General features: G+C 36.7%; 1 protein-coding gene across 1 annotated transcript in view; it reads left to right on the forward strand.

The window, feature by feature from the left end:
* The window catches only part of LOC104538584 (nesprin-1-like), a gene marked incomplete at both ends in the record, with an annotated part of 75,430 nt that overhangs the window by 21,457 nt on the left and 38,347 nt on the right, over positions 1–15,626 (forward strand). Inside the window, 10 exon segments of the mRNA XM_010181837.1 lie at positions 1,230–1,492; positions 2,338–2,503; positions 3,130–3,285; positions 3,497–3,649; positions 5,820–6,002; positions 7,479–7,616; positions 8,973–9,158; positions 10,886–11,008; positions 12,590–12,772; positions 14,069–14,212. Coding sequence (XP_010180139.1) covers positions 1,230–1,492; positions 2,338–2,503; positions 3,130–3,285; positions 3,497–3,649; positions 5,820–6,002; positions 7,479–7,616; positions 8,973–9,158; positions 10,886–11,008; positions 12,590–12,772; positions 14,069–14,212 — 1,695 coding nt within the window.

Below are 15,626 nucleotides of genomic sequence, written 5' to 3' on the forward strand. Positions count from 1 at the left end.
CTGTTCTTATATAGACATGCATGTGTAGTAAATACAGAGTTGTTTTGGTTTCTGGTGGTTCTTCAGAATCTTCTCCTCTATTTCCCTTCCCCAGATGGTCTATTCTAGATTATCAGCCTCTTTTTTCTTTTATTTTTTTTCCCTGAAGAATATGAAGCTGCTGTTTCTAAGTTTATTCTCACTGATTATGTTTCTCTTTTTTTTAAACTTCTATCTTACCTGACTCCATTCTGTAGAATCATAGAATCATAGAATGCATTGGGTTGGAAGGGACCTTTAAAGATCATCTAGTCCTACCCCCCAGTCATTGTTCATCACTTCATCAATTGCATCACTGTTCATCAACTTGAAAGAGTCCAGCGCAGAGCCACAAAGATGATTGAGGGAGTGGAGCATCTCCCTTATGAGGAGCAGCTGAGGCAGCTGGGTCTCTTTAGCTTGGAGAAGAGGAGACTGAGGCGTGACCTCATTAATGTTTACAAATCTGTAAAGGGCGAGTGTCAGGAGGAAGGAGCCAGCCTCTTTTCAGTGATGTCCAATGACAGGACAAGGGGCAATGGGAGCAAGCTGGAGCATAGGAGGTTCAATCTGAACATGAGGAAAAACTTTTTCACTGTGAGGGTGACACAGCACTGGAACAGGCTGCCCAGGGAGGTTGTGGAGTCTCCTTCTCTGGAGACATTCAAGACCCGCCTGGACGCGCTCCTGTGTGACCTAGTCTAGGTGATCCTGCTCTGGCAGGGGGGTTGGACTGGATGATCTTTCAAGGTCCCTTCTAACTCCTAATTCTGTGATTCTGTGATCACTTTTGTGCTCAGATGGCAACTTCTCTGGGAATGAGGATAATCTTTTTATTGGCAGGTTTTCTGGGAATGGGGATAATGTTTTAGTTAAATGTATGACTTGTGCCAAATAGGGGTCTGCCCTGAGGTAGAGCTCTAGGCCATATGACAATAAAGATAATAAATGCTAAAAAATACAAGGAGCCACTCGTCACTTGACAAAAAATGTCCCTCAGTAAGTCCAGTGTGAAGAGCTAGGGCTAGCTAGCTGCATCTAGCAGCATTAGGGCATAGATTTTTATCTGCTACAGATAGTGTTGCACAACCCCTATACCACGACTATTTTACAGTATCTAAATATACAGCACTGAGTTAGCACCTTTTGGTGTCAGTTATACTAGCTTCTTTTTAATTTCATTATTGCCAAGACTGCATCTCTTTCCATAGATTCAGAAAGCCACCATAGTGATAGACCAGCTACAAGGTCACTTACCAGAAAGCTCAGTAGAAAAGGCATCCAAAACAGAGCTCCTGGAACTCCTGGATTACCACAGCAGTTTCCTTCTGGAGGTGGAGCACCAGCTATCGTCTTTGGGCTTGCTAAAACAGCACGCTGTCAGCATGCTTCAGGATGTGGGAATAAAGCCTCCACCTCAGGAGGAACTACCAGTCATGCAAGAAATAAAAGCAATGCAAGATCGATGCCACAAGTAAGGCAATGTTGTAAAAGATTCACTAGATAAATGATACCTTACAATTAATTAATCAATAAAAGTTCATATATCATTTTCGTGGCCATTAACAATTAACCATGCTTTAAAAATGTTAGGTATTATATTTAAAATATGCATTTATTTTATTAAAAATTAATTTTGCAATACATTTTTACCATCTTTTTATTTCCATCTGCAAGATTATGTATTTTAGAATATGTATGTCCTGCTTTTCATAATAATACTAACTTATGTAAGAGTTCTATAAACTATATTAAAGTTATAACTTATTTTGATTCATGCTTTATCCTAAGTATTCTGCCAATGCAGATCCCATTAGTAGCAATGGAATTTATCTCACATTATTTTAGATTATAGATATCTGCATCTGAACTGGTTAATTCTCACTCTCTGATTAGTGGAGAGAAATAGACGGGTCTAAGATGCAGTCTTTCTGACCTATTTTAGAAATTTCTGTTAAAATTATGATGAATCATCCTAAATAATGTCCTAGAATTGCCTGTTTCTTCCACTGACAATAAGGGCAGTTTGTGGTGATGAGCTCAGATGTAAGTGTCTATATTGTAAACATTCCCATTTCTTCAAAAGAATGGTGTATTCAGTGTCAAAATATATAAAACTGCTAATTAGAAGGAATGAACTGAAGAACAAATGTGAGAAATTTAAGTGTGCTATTTTAGTAGTCTGTTGCAACACTGCCCCACTTTCTGTTACTCTGGATGTGGGGCTATCAATCATTATTTTTATTATTCAATATTTTTTTGACAAAGCAATGGTTTTAGACATTTAGACAAATAGTTAATGTGTCATTGTTTCTGAAGTATGCAACAGAAAGTGAAAAAAAGTGTGAAGATGGTGAAACAGGAGCTGAAGGAGCGTGAGGACGTTGAAGCAGAGATTAATATTGTGAAGTCCTGGATCCGGGAAACAGAAGAGTATTTATTAAGCCCTGATGTGGAAGTGGATACTCAACTTCAGGAGTTGCAGGTATATAAAATTTGTCATTTCTAAGTTGCAGTATGTATCTTCATTGTAATTTGGTAGTGAGTGTCAATCAGTTCAAAACCACCACAAATTCAAATCAGATAATATTCATTAGTTTTTGAGTAAGCCACCAGACGAATTCATAAAACATGAAGCATTTGATAGGCGGTAACATGTTCTTTTAAAGATATTTGAAATATTTTTCAGTATTTGCATTTATGCAATTTATTGTACCTAGGATACCATTTATTAATTTTTTCTCCCATCTAAAATGTGATGAAACTATAGAATGTGAATGGACATAATGTGACATTTCTTTCTTGGCAGTTTGGGCAGGGAGAGGGAAACAACAAAATAAAATAAACTCATTTCACTGGAGATGCTGAAAACCTTGCATTTTTTGTATGTGGTCATATGGAAACAGAGAACTGGACAGAGTCATAAATGAGAATCCATTGAATCTCAAGATGCAGTTCTTCTTAATGAACAAATTAAACAAAAATTTGAAAGCAATTAGCTTTGTTGTAAGCTGCATGTAATGACTGGATTTGCTGAGTTTATAGACATGTTTTTCTATTTTCCTTTTTTTTTTCCTATTGTTCTTAACAAAACTGTTTTTCTGTCATTAGTCTCTCCTTGGTGAAGTAACTACTCATCGCCAGGCCATTGAAAAAATGGCTGAACAACAACAAAATAAGTACTTGGGCCTTTATACCATATTGCCTTCTGAACTCTCACTTCAGTTAGCAGAAGTTGGGCTGGCCCTTGTAACTGTACAAGATCAGGTAAAGCATAGTAGATAAATGCATTACAGATCTATAGCACTTCTTTAGACTTTATAACTTGGTGAAAAACATATCCAAACATGGTGAAACTATGACAATGTATAATACTTTTATTATCTTCTTCCTTTACATTAAAGTAAGTTAAATGAAAGTTGATTGCCTTTTAGGAGGAGAGATTTCTGGTTACTGAGTTAATTCTAATTGTTGACAGATTCAAACCAAAGAGAAAGAAACTCAGCAGATTAAAACATTGAATCAAGAGTTTGGTCAGAAAATCCAGGGGACAGCAAATGAACTAAATGCCATTCTTTCCAAACTGAAAAAGAAAACAAGTGATATAGCACAAGCTAAACTTGAACAAAAGGTAAGACAAGGCTTCCCTTATTTGGTTACACTGTAAATTCTTCTGAATTGGGACATTCACTTAATATCAAAGTTGTATTTGCAAAGACTTGCATTAGACATTTTTTAATGTAGTTCAACAGAAGAAAGGACAGATGAGATTTTAAAAAATTATGTTCTTTGCCCACACAGGGACTTCAGCAAGTTACAGAACTTGAATGAAGTAGCTGAGAGTAAACGCAAATCAAATGGACAAAGTTATGCTCTTCCCTCTAAATAATGAGCATAATTGCAATCTGGGAAAGCCTTAGAGGCTTCCAAAGTGCTCCTTGTCCAAGTCTGTACTGAAAAGACCATTCTTTACAGACCACCTTTACTTGCAATAAATAGAATTTTACTTACCTAGTAGTTCATCTCAGATCATTTGGTACAATAATGAGGTAAAAAGTGCTACTGGTGCACTTAAGGATAGTGCAAAGGACTCTTGGTTGCTTTTGTGTTTTCTTAATCTTGGGTATGTACCACACTCAGAAAAGCTCACCTGTACTGAGATATAATGACCAAGTTAGGTTTATGACATGGAACCGGGAGATTTTTTTTGAGGGGGGGATAGGTGAAGGATGTTGGTTAAGGGTGGGGTTTTTTTTCATTTGTTTTGTTTTTTTTTAACTAGTCAATAATAAACTTGACCAGTTTACTCTCTGAAGGTAAGCAAAGCATAACAAATAGGAGAAGATTTGGCATTGCTGGTATGTGAAAATTACCTGTTTATTTTCATTAGTTGCTCTCAGTATGCTCCAGAGTACCATTTGCTTTGCAGAATGTGTCACTGAAATATATCCCTTTAAAATTTGTGTATCTCCTTAATCCCAGTAGTTAAGCATAAAGCCAGAGAAATGTGCTTTCCCATGTTACATAGACAAAACCTCTCTCTCACTGGAGATTTAGTAAAGTTGCCTCAACTGCATTTATATCAGTACTCAGCTGATACTCCTGAGATTGGGTTGGCTTTCAGTACAGCTGTCAGTATTTTTATATTAACATTGAAACTGATTGTGAAAACCAAAATAAAAATCTGTTTTTAGATCAGATGAATCCTTCCCTCACTTGTAAACAGCATATAAATTTTGCTTCATTTCTATAGACATTTATTTATGCCTGCCTGTAATATTTTTGTCTTTGTATTCAGATAAGCAGTTTAACATCTGTCTTTTTGTCTACATGTAGATAGTTATGTCACTATGTCGTGCAACTGTTGATGGAATAATGTTTGTTTATCATAATGGTTGATCATAACTCACACTCTTAAGTGTGTCTGCCAAGACAGCCCTAACGTGAAAAGCTTGAATACCTTCTTGAAGCACCTGTAGCTACAGCAGTGTTCTGAATCAATCTTTGATGATTATAGTTTATACTTCCGTAAATAATTGGAAAGGGGCTAGTGTGAAACTTTTTAAATTTATATTACCAAAAATATTGTTAACACCTTAGATATAAAAAAACAAATATAAAAAAAACTATGCCCCCTACCCAAGAAACTGTAGTCCGTAAGTGTGTTATTAATCAATGAAAAGCACAGAAACCTTTTAGGTTTCCTTTTTAAACTTTTCAGAAACTTTATAGCTATAGTAAGAGTTGTTTTGAAAACCTGTTTCTCTTGAAACAATCTAGCATGATCCAGACTACTCTTGTGTCAAGATCAAACTGTGAAAATACAGATTTCAAACTTGAATGGAAAGTTTTTAAAATGCATTAATGAGTAATTACATATTTCTGAGTTTGTAAGGGTATATGTTAAGACAGCAACAAAATGAAGCCACTTTCCAGTAAATACAAATCCTTGTCATGGCAATGTGTGCTGACTATTCATTTCAAAAACACAGAAAGATGGCCAAGAACAGTTAATGTCACTCTGAAGTGACTCAGTCTTTTGCTATGGTAGGGAGAATGGTTATCCATTTCAGCCAGGAAGTCAGAGAAGAAAGAGTAATGGCACATATTTAAGAGATGACCAAACATCCCGCTGTTCTGCCTTCCTGCTTAGACAAGCACTGTTGGTTTCCAGCCAGAATAAAAATGGAACAAACTAGGAAGACTTTGAACAGGGTATAAAAGTTGCAAGTTGGACTAGAAATGATCGACCAGAAAGCTAGCACTTCCTGGATCACTGATTTTCTTGTTTTTCTGTCTAGATCCTCGGTGAAGAGTTGGACAGCTGCAATATAAAGCTGTTGGAATTAGATACATCAGTCCAGGACTTTGCAGAGCAGAATGTACCTCTGGCTAAGCAGCTAGCTAGCAGGATAGGGAAACTCACTGCATTGCACCAGCAGACCATACGGCAGGCTGAGTACAGAGCAGCCAAGCTCAGTCAGGTATGATCTCAAATCCTTTCTGCTGCTGCCTTTCAGAAGCAGCAGGAGCATGCAAACTTCTAATTTATTTTCCTCTAGCTACGCAAGAAGGGGCATTCCTTGGGATAGCTGCCTATTGTTAGGCAGGGCTTGCATTGTACCTCAGAGAGAGGCACAGACGGGTCAGATCAGGAGAGTGGAACATACCTGTGATGCTGCTTTAACATCCTCTTACATGAATTATCTGCTGTTTGGTTCCTCTAGTGCTCGGAAAAAATTGTAGACCTTCCCACAAATAGTAGCATACTATCTCATCGTACTTTTCAGGGCCTCTCTCTTATCACTGTTACCTATATTAGCAGCATTAAAAAACCAATGTTTTGCTCTAGTCACAGTCTATAGAGGGTGAATAGAATTTGTAGATTCAATAGAAGAGCCTAGATATAGTGGCCCTGATAATGCGTAATGCTTATGCACCACTTCAGCATCTGTACAGATGCTTCCCCTGCAGTTCAAAGTCCCCAAAATGCTTTCTTGTGTATTTTTTTGCTAATTGTTTTGATCTCAAAGAAGTCTAGCTAAAAGCAAAGAAATGGATTTTCTATGGTTCTGCCATCAATACCCTGATAAATTGAGTTGGCTTATCTGCATGCTTAAAGAAGCTTCTGTAAGGCTTGAAACAGATAACTATTTCATAATATTCTTTTCAGTTTCCTCTGAATTTTTTTTTAAAGAGATAAAAAATTCCAATCAAAGTAAGAGTTCAGTCAGAGGTACTTGATGAAGGGATTTAACCATTAGGATATTTTTGTTCAGCACCAAGAAATCCACTTCATATCAAAAAATTACAGGTAAAGCAAACTGCCTGCAAATACAGGTCAGTCACCTAGAACTTGATCTGTCCTTCTAACAGGACAAATGCATGAAAATCAATTAAATTACTCTGGCTAAGTGAGAAGAAAATTTGAACTAAAGAGTATGTTGCTAAATAGAAATTAGATTAATCAGGAAGCAGAGCTTTTGTCCTGTATTTTGAAATAAGTGAAACATTTCTCTTTTTGTAGATATGACTGGCTGAGTGGACAAAGCAGGTTTAAAAAAAGGGTGATTTAGGGGATGACATGGAAAGAGAGAAAAAAATGAGGAATGACATAAAGGAGGCTTGCAGTGAGCCTCTAACTGAGGAGGAGAGTATTTCACTTATCTGTGAAGCTGAAATATGTGCAGGAAATGTACCTTCTAGGGATATATTTGAGTGTCAGTGCACTCTCCCAATGTGACCCACATTCTTTTAGTGCCTTTTTCCCCCTGAAATAGATACGCTTGTTACTGGAAACAGACCTATTATAACTCCATAAATACAGAAATAATTAAATTACGTTCAACAGTACAGAAAAGTTGTTAAAATGATCCCCAAGTTAAATGTAATACAATGAAATAGAAGTAAGCATATGGAATTACATCTTAGACTTAAGTGGATTTTTCTTTTATATCCAGGCTGCTTCACACTTGGAAGAATACAATGAGATGTTGGAGTTCATATTGAAATGGATTGAGAAAGCAAATATCCTAGTGCATGGTAGTATAACATGGAATTCTTCCTCTCAGCTTCGTGATCAGTTTAAAGCCCACCAGGTGATTATATGAGCTATGAAACTTAAAGGGCAGTGTACTAAAGACCTTATTTTCTGAGCTGTGAAGTTTTATTTCCAACACATTTTTGCCTCCTTTCCTATAGGAAAAAAAAGTCTTAAAGTGCTAGGTTTCTTTGACAGTTCCCCCAAGACATAAGCGTAATTAATTTATTTTGGACAATTTTTTTGAAGGCTGACTTTAAGATATATTATTGAATGAAACTGTGATTCAAAATTGATTTCCATGTTTACTCAAATACAGCTTTATAGCAGCTTTTGATTGAACAGTATGTTTATACACTGTGATTCTATCACGCCAAGTACCTCATTGCAGATAATATTCCTCTAAAAATTTAGTTAACCAAACACAATTAGCAGGTTTGGGTTTTTGTTGGGTTCTTTTATTTCTTTCTTCTGTATGCTGAATTGGAATAGCCTTTGGTCTCATCTGATGAGTTTCACAACATGTTCCCAAACTGATAACTCAGTGGATGAGTTTCTTCCCATTACTTGCTGAACACCTCACATCAGTGATTTGCTGTCCCTGTGACAGTGGAGTTCGTTCTGTGTCTGTGTGCAATGTGTAAGTGTGGGATCAGTGGAGCCATTTCATAAGGTTCAAGATTGCCCAGTGTTACATGACCACTTGAAACAAATCAAAGCAGCATAAAATGATCATGTCTCGCTAATGCCAACATAAGACTGCATTAATTATGTTTTTTCTATATACATTAGTTAATTGTCAGCTTCATTAATTTACACTGGGGAAATGTAGTCTGTCACACTTTCTTATTTTGGAGAGGAACCTCTAGGCAATTTATCCTGAGAATAGCTGGGAAATACCATTTCTGGTTTGCTTTTGCTATGGGTTTTTCTCTGCTTCAAAAATTAATGAGTGTATGGGCTTAACTAATGCCATCCCACAGAACACTTTGGTAACCATTTTTTTAGGCAGCATTAATGACTACTGCCCTGCTCTAACACGGCACCCAAGTACTTTCTGCTGCTTCCTGTTAGGTATATCAGGCATCCAGAGCAAATCCTATCCATAGATTGCGTATATTATATTTTTACAGATAAGTGTGTGTAACAAAACGCTAAAATGAACGTGTTGGTAAGTACAACTGCTGAAGCTTCATGGCTTACTCTTTTGTTTCCTACTCTGCATAAGTTGAAGCACTTCACCATACATTCAGAACTAAGCATATTGACTAAACCTTACAGGAAATCAGTAGAACTTAATCATATGCTTACAGTTGTTTACAAATTCATGAGTTTGCAGAACAGAAATATACTTAAAGATGTTTCTGATGTGAAGCTCAACTCTGGCGTTGAATTTGTTCATGTCTCCATCTAGACTATGCTTGATGAGTCTGGAGAGATTCATGGTGATCTCGAGGCCATGAGTGAGAGGATTGAGCATCTGGCAAGTGTATACTGTACTGAAGGAATGTCGCAGCAAGTGCTGGAACTGGGGCGGCGGACAGAGGAGTTACAGCAAGTTATCAAAGTGCGGCTACCAAATCTCCAAGATGCTGCCAAGGTATATGAAAACAGTTTTTCTAGTCCTAGCTGACAGCTAGGGTCGTGTGTGCATCATGTTTCTGAGACTGTTACCAGTGCAGATTATTAGTGGCCTATAAAAGGGCATGATTGTGTTGTCTGAAGTTACATTTCTTCCGCAATTTGAGATACTGCCTTCAGGTGCTGTTCCAGACAGGGACAAGACTCCTGTAGGTCCTGTCATATCTGCCCATTCTGGATGGATGTATTGATCATCGTGTGTCTCAAATAGCACTGAGCACCTATGTTTAGATACTTGAAGTGTCTGTGTTGGCACTTACATTGTGTCCTTTCCTTTTTTTTTTTTCTCTTAAAAGATATCTAAAGCCTACTATCTATTAATTCAGATCAGTACTGAACCAGAACAGGATTCCATAACGTAAGACCTATCTCTACAAGGGAGTGCAGAATGAAAGTACTTTTACATGTCCCTGACATTTCTATGCACCTCTTCCATGTGGGGTTTCTTTTCTTTAAATTGAGACAATAATTCAGGAAAAAAATGGATATTGGAATAGTATAATGAGTATATTTTTAGAGGTTTTTCTGCTGTCAAACTGCTACAGTTACACGCTACTAAATAGGAAAATACCTAGAGGCAACTAAGAGAATAGGCCATCACCAATTAGGACAATTGCAGTTAAAAATGGTCTTTATCCACATTTGACTCTTATTTCACAACATTTGTAGGACATAACAGAAATGCTGCAGCTGCAGCAGCCATAGCAGTGTAACAGAGAGGTTTTTGAAGACCTTTTCATTACAAAAGCACAAATCAGTAAACCATGAGTTTATGAGCTGAAGACTTTTATTATTTTTTTCATTATTCCTTTTCATGGAACAAACCAGAGATTTGCATAGGAGTAAGCATAGCAGAAGTGAAACTTACTAGTTTCAGTTCTCAGAGAAATATTGGAACAATTGAATAAACTATTTTTAAATCCTTTTAAGAAAACATGGAGATGAATAGAAGCCAACGTAGATTTCTGAAGAAAGAAAATCATATCAGAAGTGTCTAATTTAATGTGAAAGTAATAGATTTGTAGATACATGTACAATATGTCATATATCTTGACTTTAATAATGTTTTACATAATAGTGTTTTTAACGAAGTTAATAAGCTCATCTAGTAGAAAATAAAATAGGTAGGTATAAAGCTGACTTAAAAACTTCCCTGGTGTGGTCTTTGTGTCTCTTGTTAATGCGGTAGTAAGTAGAGGACTGAAATTGCGACAAGATATAACTTCGTGTCAGACTATTAGAAAAAACTTTCTACAAAAAGAATACTGAAATACTGGAATGTGTTGTCTGTAGAGATAAGTGGAACTCCACTGCTAATGGTCTTTAAGAACAGTCTGTAAAGAGAAGACAGTTATGTCCTGTCTTATTACAGTAAGATGACTGGAGAACATCTTGAGTTCCTGTCTAGCTCTCAAATTTTATGAAATTAACTTTATAAAGTACACACTGTATTTGAGATTGAGAAAGTACTTAAAATAATAACTCTGGCTTTGAGGCCTCTTTTACTAGGCTATCATATGACTGGTAGTTTTATCCAATAATTTAAACATTTAAAATTCATTGTTAAAACTATGAATTGGTTTTGGCATTGTATGTTAGGGACATAAGTACAAAATCCAGACAGATATAGTATTTTTTTTCCTGATATTTCTTATTTCTCTCTGAATCAAATGTGTTGTCTTACAGGACATGAAAAAATTTGAAGTTGAGTTGAGAGCCCTGCAGGTTGCTCTGGAGCAAGCCCAAGTCACACTGACCTCTCCAGAGCTTGGGCATTTGAGTTTGAAAGAACAACTTTCTCACAGACAGGTAAGAGGCCAGGACCTCAAAGTTAACACTTGATTAGTGTGAGCTTACACAAAGGATAATGAATGTTGGTGAGACCGATTTGTGATGTGTCTTAGATGAACAGTTACACTTTTGTACGTTTAGTTGAATTACCTCTGTGAGACATTGCTGCTTTCTGGATTGCACTTGGCTTAAAATAGAGATCTGTCAATTTGTTATTTTTGATCTCAGTCTTATGACGAGAAAAATAACCCAAGTTATAGCTTTCTAAGTTACTTAAAAATACTTTTTTGCTGCATGCTAATATAGAGATTTAACTGTCTTCGTCTGCCAGTGAAAACTAAATGTCAACGGGTCCACTTCAGGATTAAAATCTGTAGAAAAACACATGGATGAAAGGCAGATTTGCAAAGCTTTCCCTTTTGATTAAAATATGCAGTCTTTATTCTAGAGACTTATGGCCAAATTTCAGAATATGGCATTGAAGAGTGTAAGTGAAACATATCACCCACTGTAAGAAGAAAGGAATGTGGAGTTGACACTATTGTTTATGTGCATTCTTTATCCTGGCTCTAGCAGGTCTCCCAGTGATGCCTGAGGAATAGGTCATTACACCAAATCTCTGGTTAGATTATCCACCACCGTATGTCACAAAGGCACAGAAATAAAGAGCAAACCACAATCTTCTCATCAGTATGCACTTCAGACCCACTTAGCTATCTTTCTGCATGTAGTATAGGAGAAGGGAGAGGACTGGTCTCTTTATCCCTGTTTGCCACATACATTGTCTAGCTGATTTATATCTATTGAATTTAAAGTCTTTTTCTAATATGCTAAGACCTTTTTCATCAACTTTACCTTTTTCTGTTTATTTGTAATTTTTTTCCTTTTTCTGTCTGTGAATACATTAAACTCCCCAGTGAAGATAAAAAGAATGCTGATCAAACCTATTCTCCAGTCATTGCATTTAGACCCTTCTCATGCATATGAGCAGACAGCTTGAATGGACATTGTGCACAGAATAGAGACTATTAACAAAGGCATCCAGCGCATGATTATTCAAAGGAAAAGATTTCTGTGTGGCTGTATGTCTTTCTGTTTGATTGTCTTTTGAATTTTAAGCAACATTTTCAGCCGTGATTTGTTTTTCAAAGGAAGGCTGTGAACATGGGACTCCTTTGCTGGTTTGAAAATGTGCTTCTGTGTCGCAGCAGGGAGTTCCACTTGGATTTTAACATTAAAATATGTGTATACGAAAATTACTTTTACGCTGCTTTGATTTGTGGATTTTGTGAACTTTTTTTTTTGCAAGCATGTTAGCAGAAATATTTTTGTACTTAGACACTTAGAAATAGACACTACTATGTTTTTTCATGACTTCCTTTTATTCCTATTATTTGCTTAACTAGTATTTAAAAGAAAGCTCATTTCAAGAATGAGCAACTCTAGACAAAGCATGTCCTGGTTATATTCAATTTAGAAAACAGATAATAAAATTTGTTTGTTTTAGTGCTTGAACTCATCATCATTTTTGTTTTGCTGCATGAAATGTTCTGAGAGTTCTGCTAAACTGACTTATTGTGGCACTGACTCTTTTTCTAGCATCTATTGTCTGAAATGGAGTCACTGAAGCCAAAAGTGCAGGCAGTACAAGTCTGTCAGAGCGCCCTGAGGATTCCTGAAGAGGCGGTCACTGGGCTGCCACTGTGCCACAGTGCCCTGCAGCTCCAGGAGGAGGCCAGCCGCCTGCAGCACACCGCCATTCAGCAGTGCAACATCATGCAGGCAAGTGCAACTCCATGCCGTAAATGAGTCCAAGCAACTTGGACGGTGCCATACGAATTGTGACGAAAACAGCATGTTTCATATCTCTCTGCATTCCTTTTTTCTGTGTAGTACCATCAGGAAGTTTCACACTAAGTTTTAGTTCTTTCTGAGTTCTTGTCTTTGGTAGTTTTAACATTCATGATCATGTGAATTGTTGATTTACTTATCCGACTCTCATCTCAGTTCTCTCCTTGATCTTGTTACGGGTTTTTTTCTAATGATGTTAGGATTAACTAGGCAAATAGCTAATATACAGTTGTATGCAGGTTAATTTTATAGTGTATATAAAACAGTTAATGAAATTAATATAACATCAACTGCTCATAATAATTGGATTAAAACTACTGAGTTAATTAAATAGCTTTCTAGGATAAAAATACAGGTTTTTTTTCCTCTTTACTTAAAATTTACTTAAAATTTATATGTATTTGCTTCCTGATTTTGGAGTCATTCAGGATCTATTAAATTTGCATTTTCAGTTTTTGCTAAATACAAGAAAGCTAGGTTTTGTTTGATTGTTTGAATTAATATCTAAACATATATGGTATGTTCAAAGAAAAAGAGAAGAGAATAAGCTTTTTTTCCTTGGTATTTAGTAACAGCAAAATACATAATGAGCTAGGGTACAACTACAGAGTTTCAAGTTAGGTAACAGAAGAGGCTTTTGATCATGAAGGATACTTAATGATACTTAAGTATAAGAAAGAATACCATGTCACACTGAAAAGTTTTAAAATTTGGTTAGAGAAACTACTGGTGAGTCTATGATAAAAAGAACTGATACTGCACTGGTAGGATAATGGTCTGGATCAATCTTCATAATCCTCTTCCTGCTGTATTTTCTGTAAAATCTAACTTTTCAATATAGTCTTCATAAATGGAGGCTTGAAGTTAAAAAGCAGATGAAAGCTTTATGGTAAAACCATGAGAGTAGGCAATGCTATCTTTTGGTGTGTATATTTGGTGCAGATACGTGTTGGAAGCAGAAGTTCTAGCTCCTTATATTGGATATCTAAAAAATCATGTTATAGAAACTGCTTTTTGGAAATAGTTAAATAAGTTAAAACATTGGATTCATTGCAGTTCACAATATTTCTGAACAGTCTTTTTCCTTACTGTCTTTCTGTTTGCTTATCCAGATGTGAGTGCCAGATAGATGTAAGTTTTCTCCACTTCAGAAGGGAGAACAGTCACTCTTGGACTAAGTCAGTATTTATTTTCATATAGAAGTCAGTATTTTTTTTCCCTTTCTAGGAAGCAGTGGTTCAGTATGAGCAATATGAGCAAGAAATGAAACATTTACAGCAAATGATAGAGAGCGCCCATCATGAGATCCAAGACAAGCCAATAGCAACCAGCAACATCCAGGAACTCCAGGTCCAGATTTCACATCATGAGGTAGGAGAGCCAAAATGCAATAACAAGGGCTCAATGACAGCTCATTGACCCAAAACTCTTTCATAAGCAATGATCATAAATAAATGAGTAGCTTTTCAGACTTGCTTAAGGCTCGTTGAGCAGATAGGAAGCTCATGCTATTGGTACAGTGTGGAGTATATGTTTGTTTATTCAGTTAGATGTGTCTTGATATCCAGGCAACATTATAACTAATGAAATCACTGCATAAATAAAGAACAGTTACATAGGTACTTGACTGAGAAGCGTCCCAGAGGTCAATGCTGAGTAGTTAGTCAGGTGATCACTGCTAGGTCAGTGATCGATACACTAAAGTATACTTACTCATTTCCATCCCAATAGCGTTCTGTAAAAAAAACCACCAAGGGACTTGAATCACAAGAAAAGCACAGTAGATTTGGAGGAAAATTCAGCAACATTCACTCCAAAGGCTTATAAAGTTGTTGTTGGGAAGAGTTTTGCCCTGTGGAGTTGCAGGTCCTACCTGCAAGCTCATTGATCTTCAACACTCAGATGAGTCTGGATAGTCTCCCTGAAGCTTTCTCACTGTGCTGCCATGGGAGCCTCTGAGCCCCTTTCCCCTTCTCCTGCTTATTGTGTATTTCTTGGAATAGAAAATGCACCATTGAACCCTTTTGTTCACTTTTGGCACCAGATGGCACCATTTCTTTAGCTTTGAAAAGCTATCTGTGCTATTATGTAATATAACCTAATGTTAGATGTGTTGCTTGTTTCCTATCCAGTTGTTACAAAAGTTACTCGGTATAAATGCAGAGCAGTTTGTTTAAATGAACACTTCTGTCTTTTTAGTACTGAATTAAAGATACTACTGTTCTCTATGCAAATGTTCTGGAACAGAAAATGCAAGAAAGTGACTTCTGTGATACAGGGTAACATTGCTGGAAGAAGGAATGATGCTGCAGGGAGGAAGGAATTAAAAATGAGGCAGCTTGAAGTTTCATCTGCATTTGAACAGGTTCAGTAGCTAGGAGTCCTAAACATCTGTAGGAAGACAGCAGCTTTACTCTAATGCACGTGTTGGGATCAACCAGAGTGGACAGGTTTCATACTTGCAAGCTTTCCACATTTAGGGGTAAGGAGTTTTGAAAGGTTAAGATACATCTATTTTGGCTCATATTTTTTCTGCTAAATACCCGAGGAAAAGCATAGCATAAAGGGGATGTACTGAACTCTATACTGCTATACTCCTTCAGAAGGCAAGTCTGTCTAGATGCTTGTTACCTGTGCTATTAATTTAAGAAAACATCAGTTACCAGATTCCCTGTTTTAGCCTGCATGAACAAGAACTTGAAGAGACATTTGTAGTAGCTATATTTAGAATGGAAATAAGAGGAGGAAAGTAGAAGGAAAGTGCACCCTGATTTGTAGGAAGCTT

Source organism: Mesitornis unicolor, unplaced genomic scaffold, assembly GCF_000695765.1.
Source record: "Mesitornis unicolor isolate BGI_N332 unplaced genomic scaffold, ASM69576v1 scaffold14153, whole genome shotgun sequence".
NCBI lineage: Eukaryota > Metazoa > Chordata > Aves > Mesitornithiformes > Mesitornithidae > Mesitornis > Mesitornis unicolor.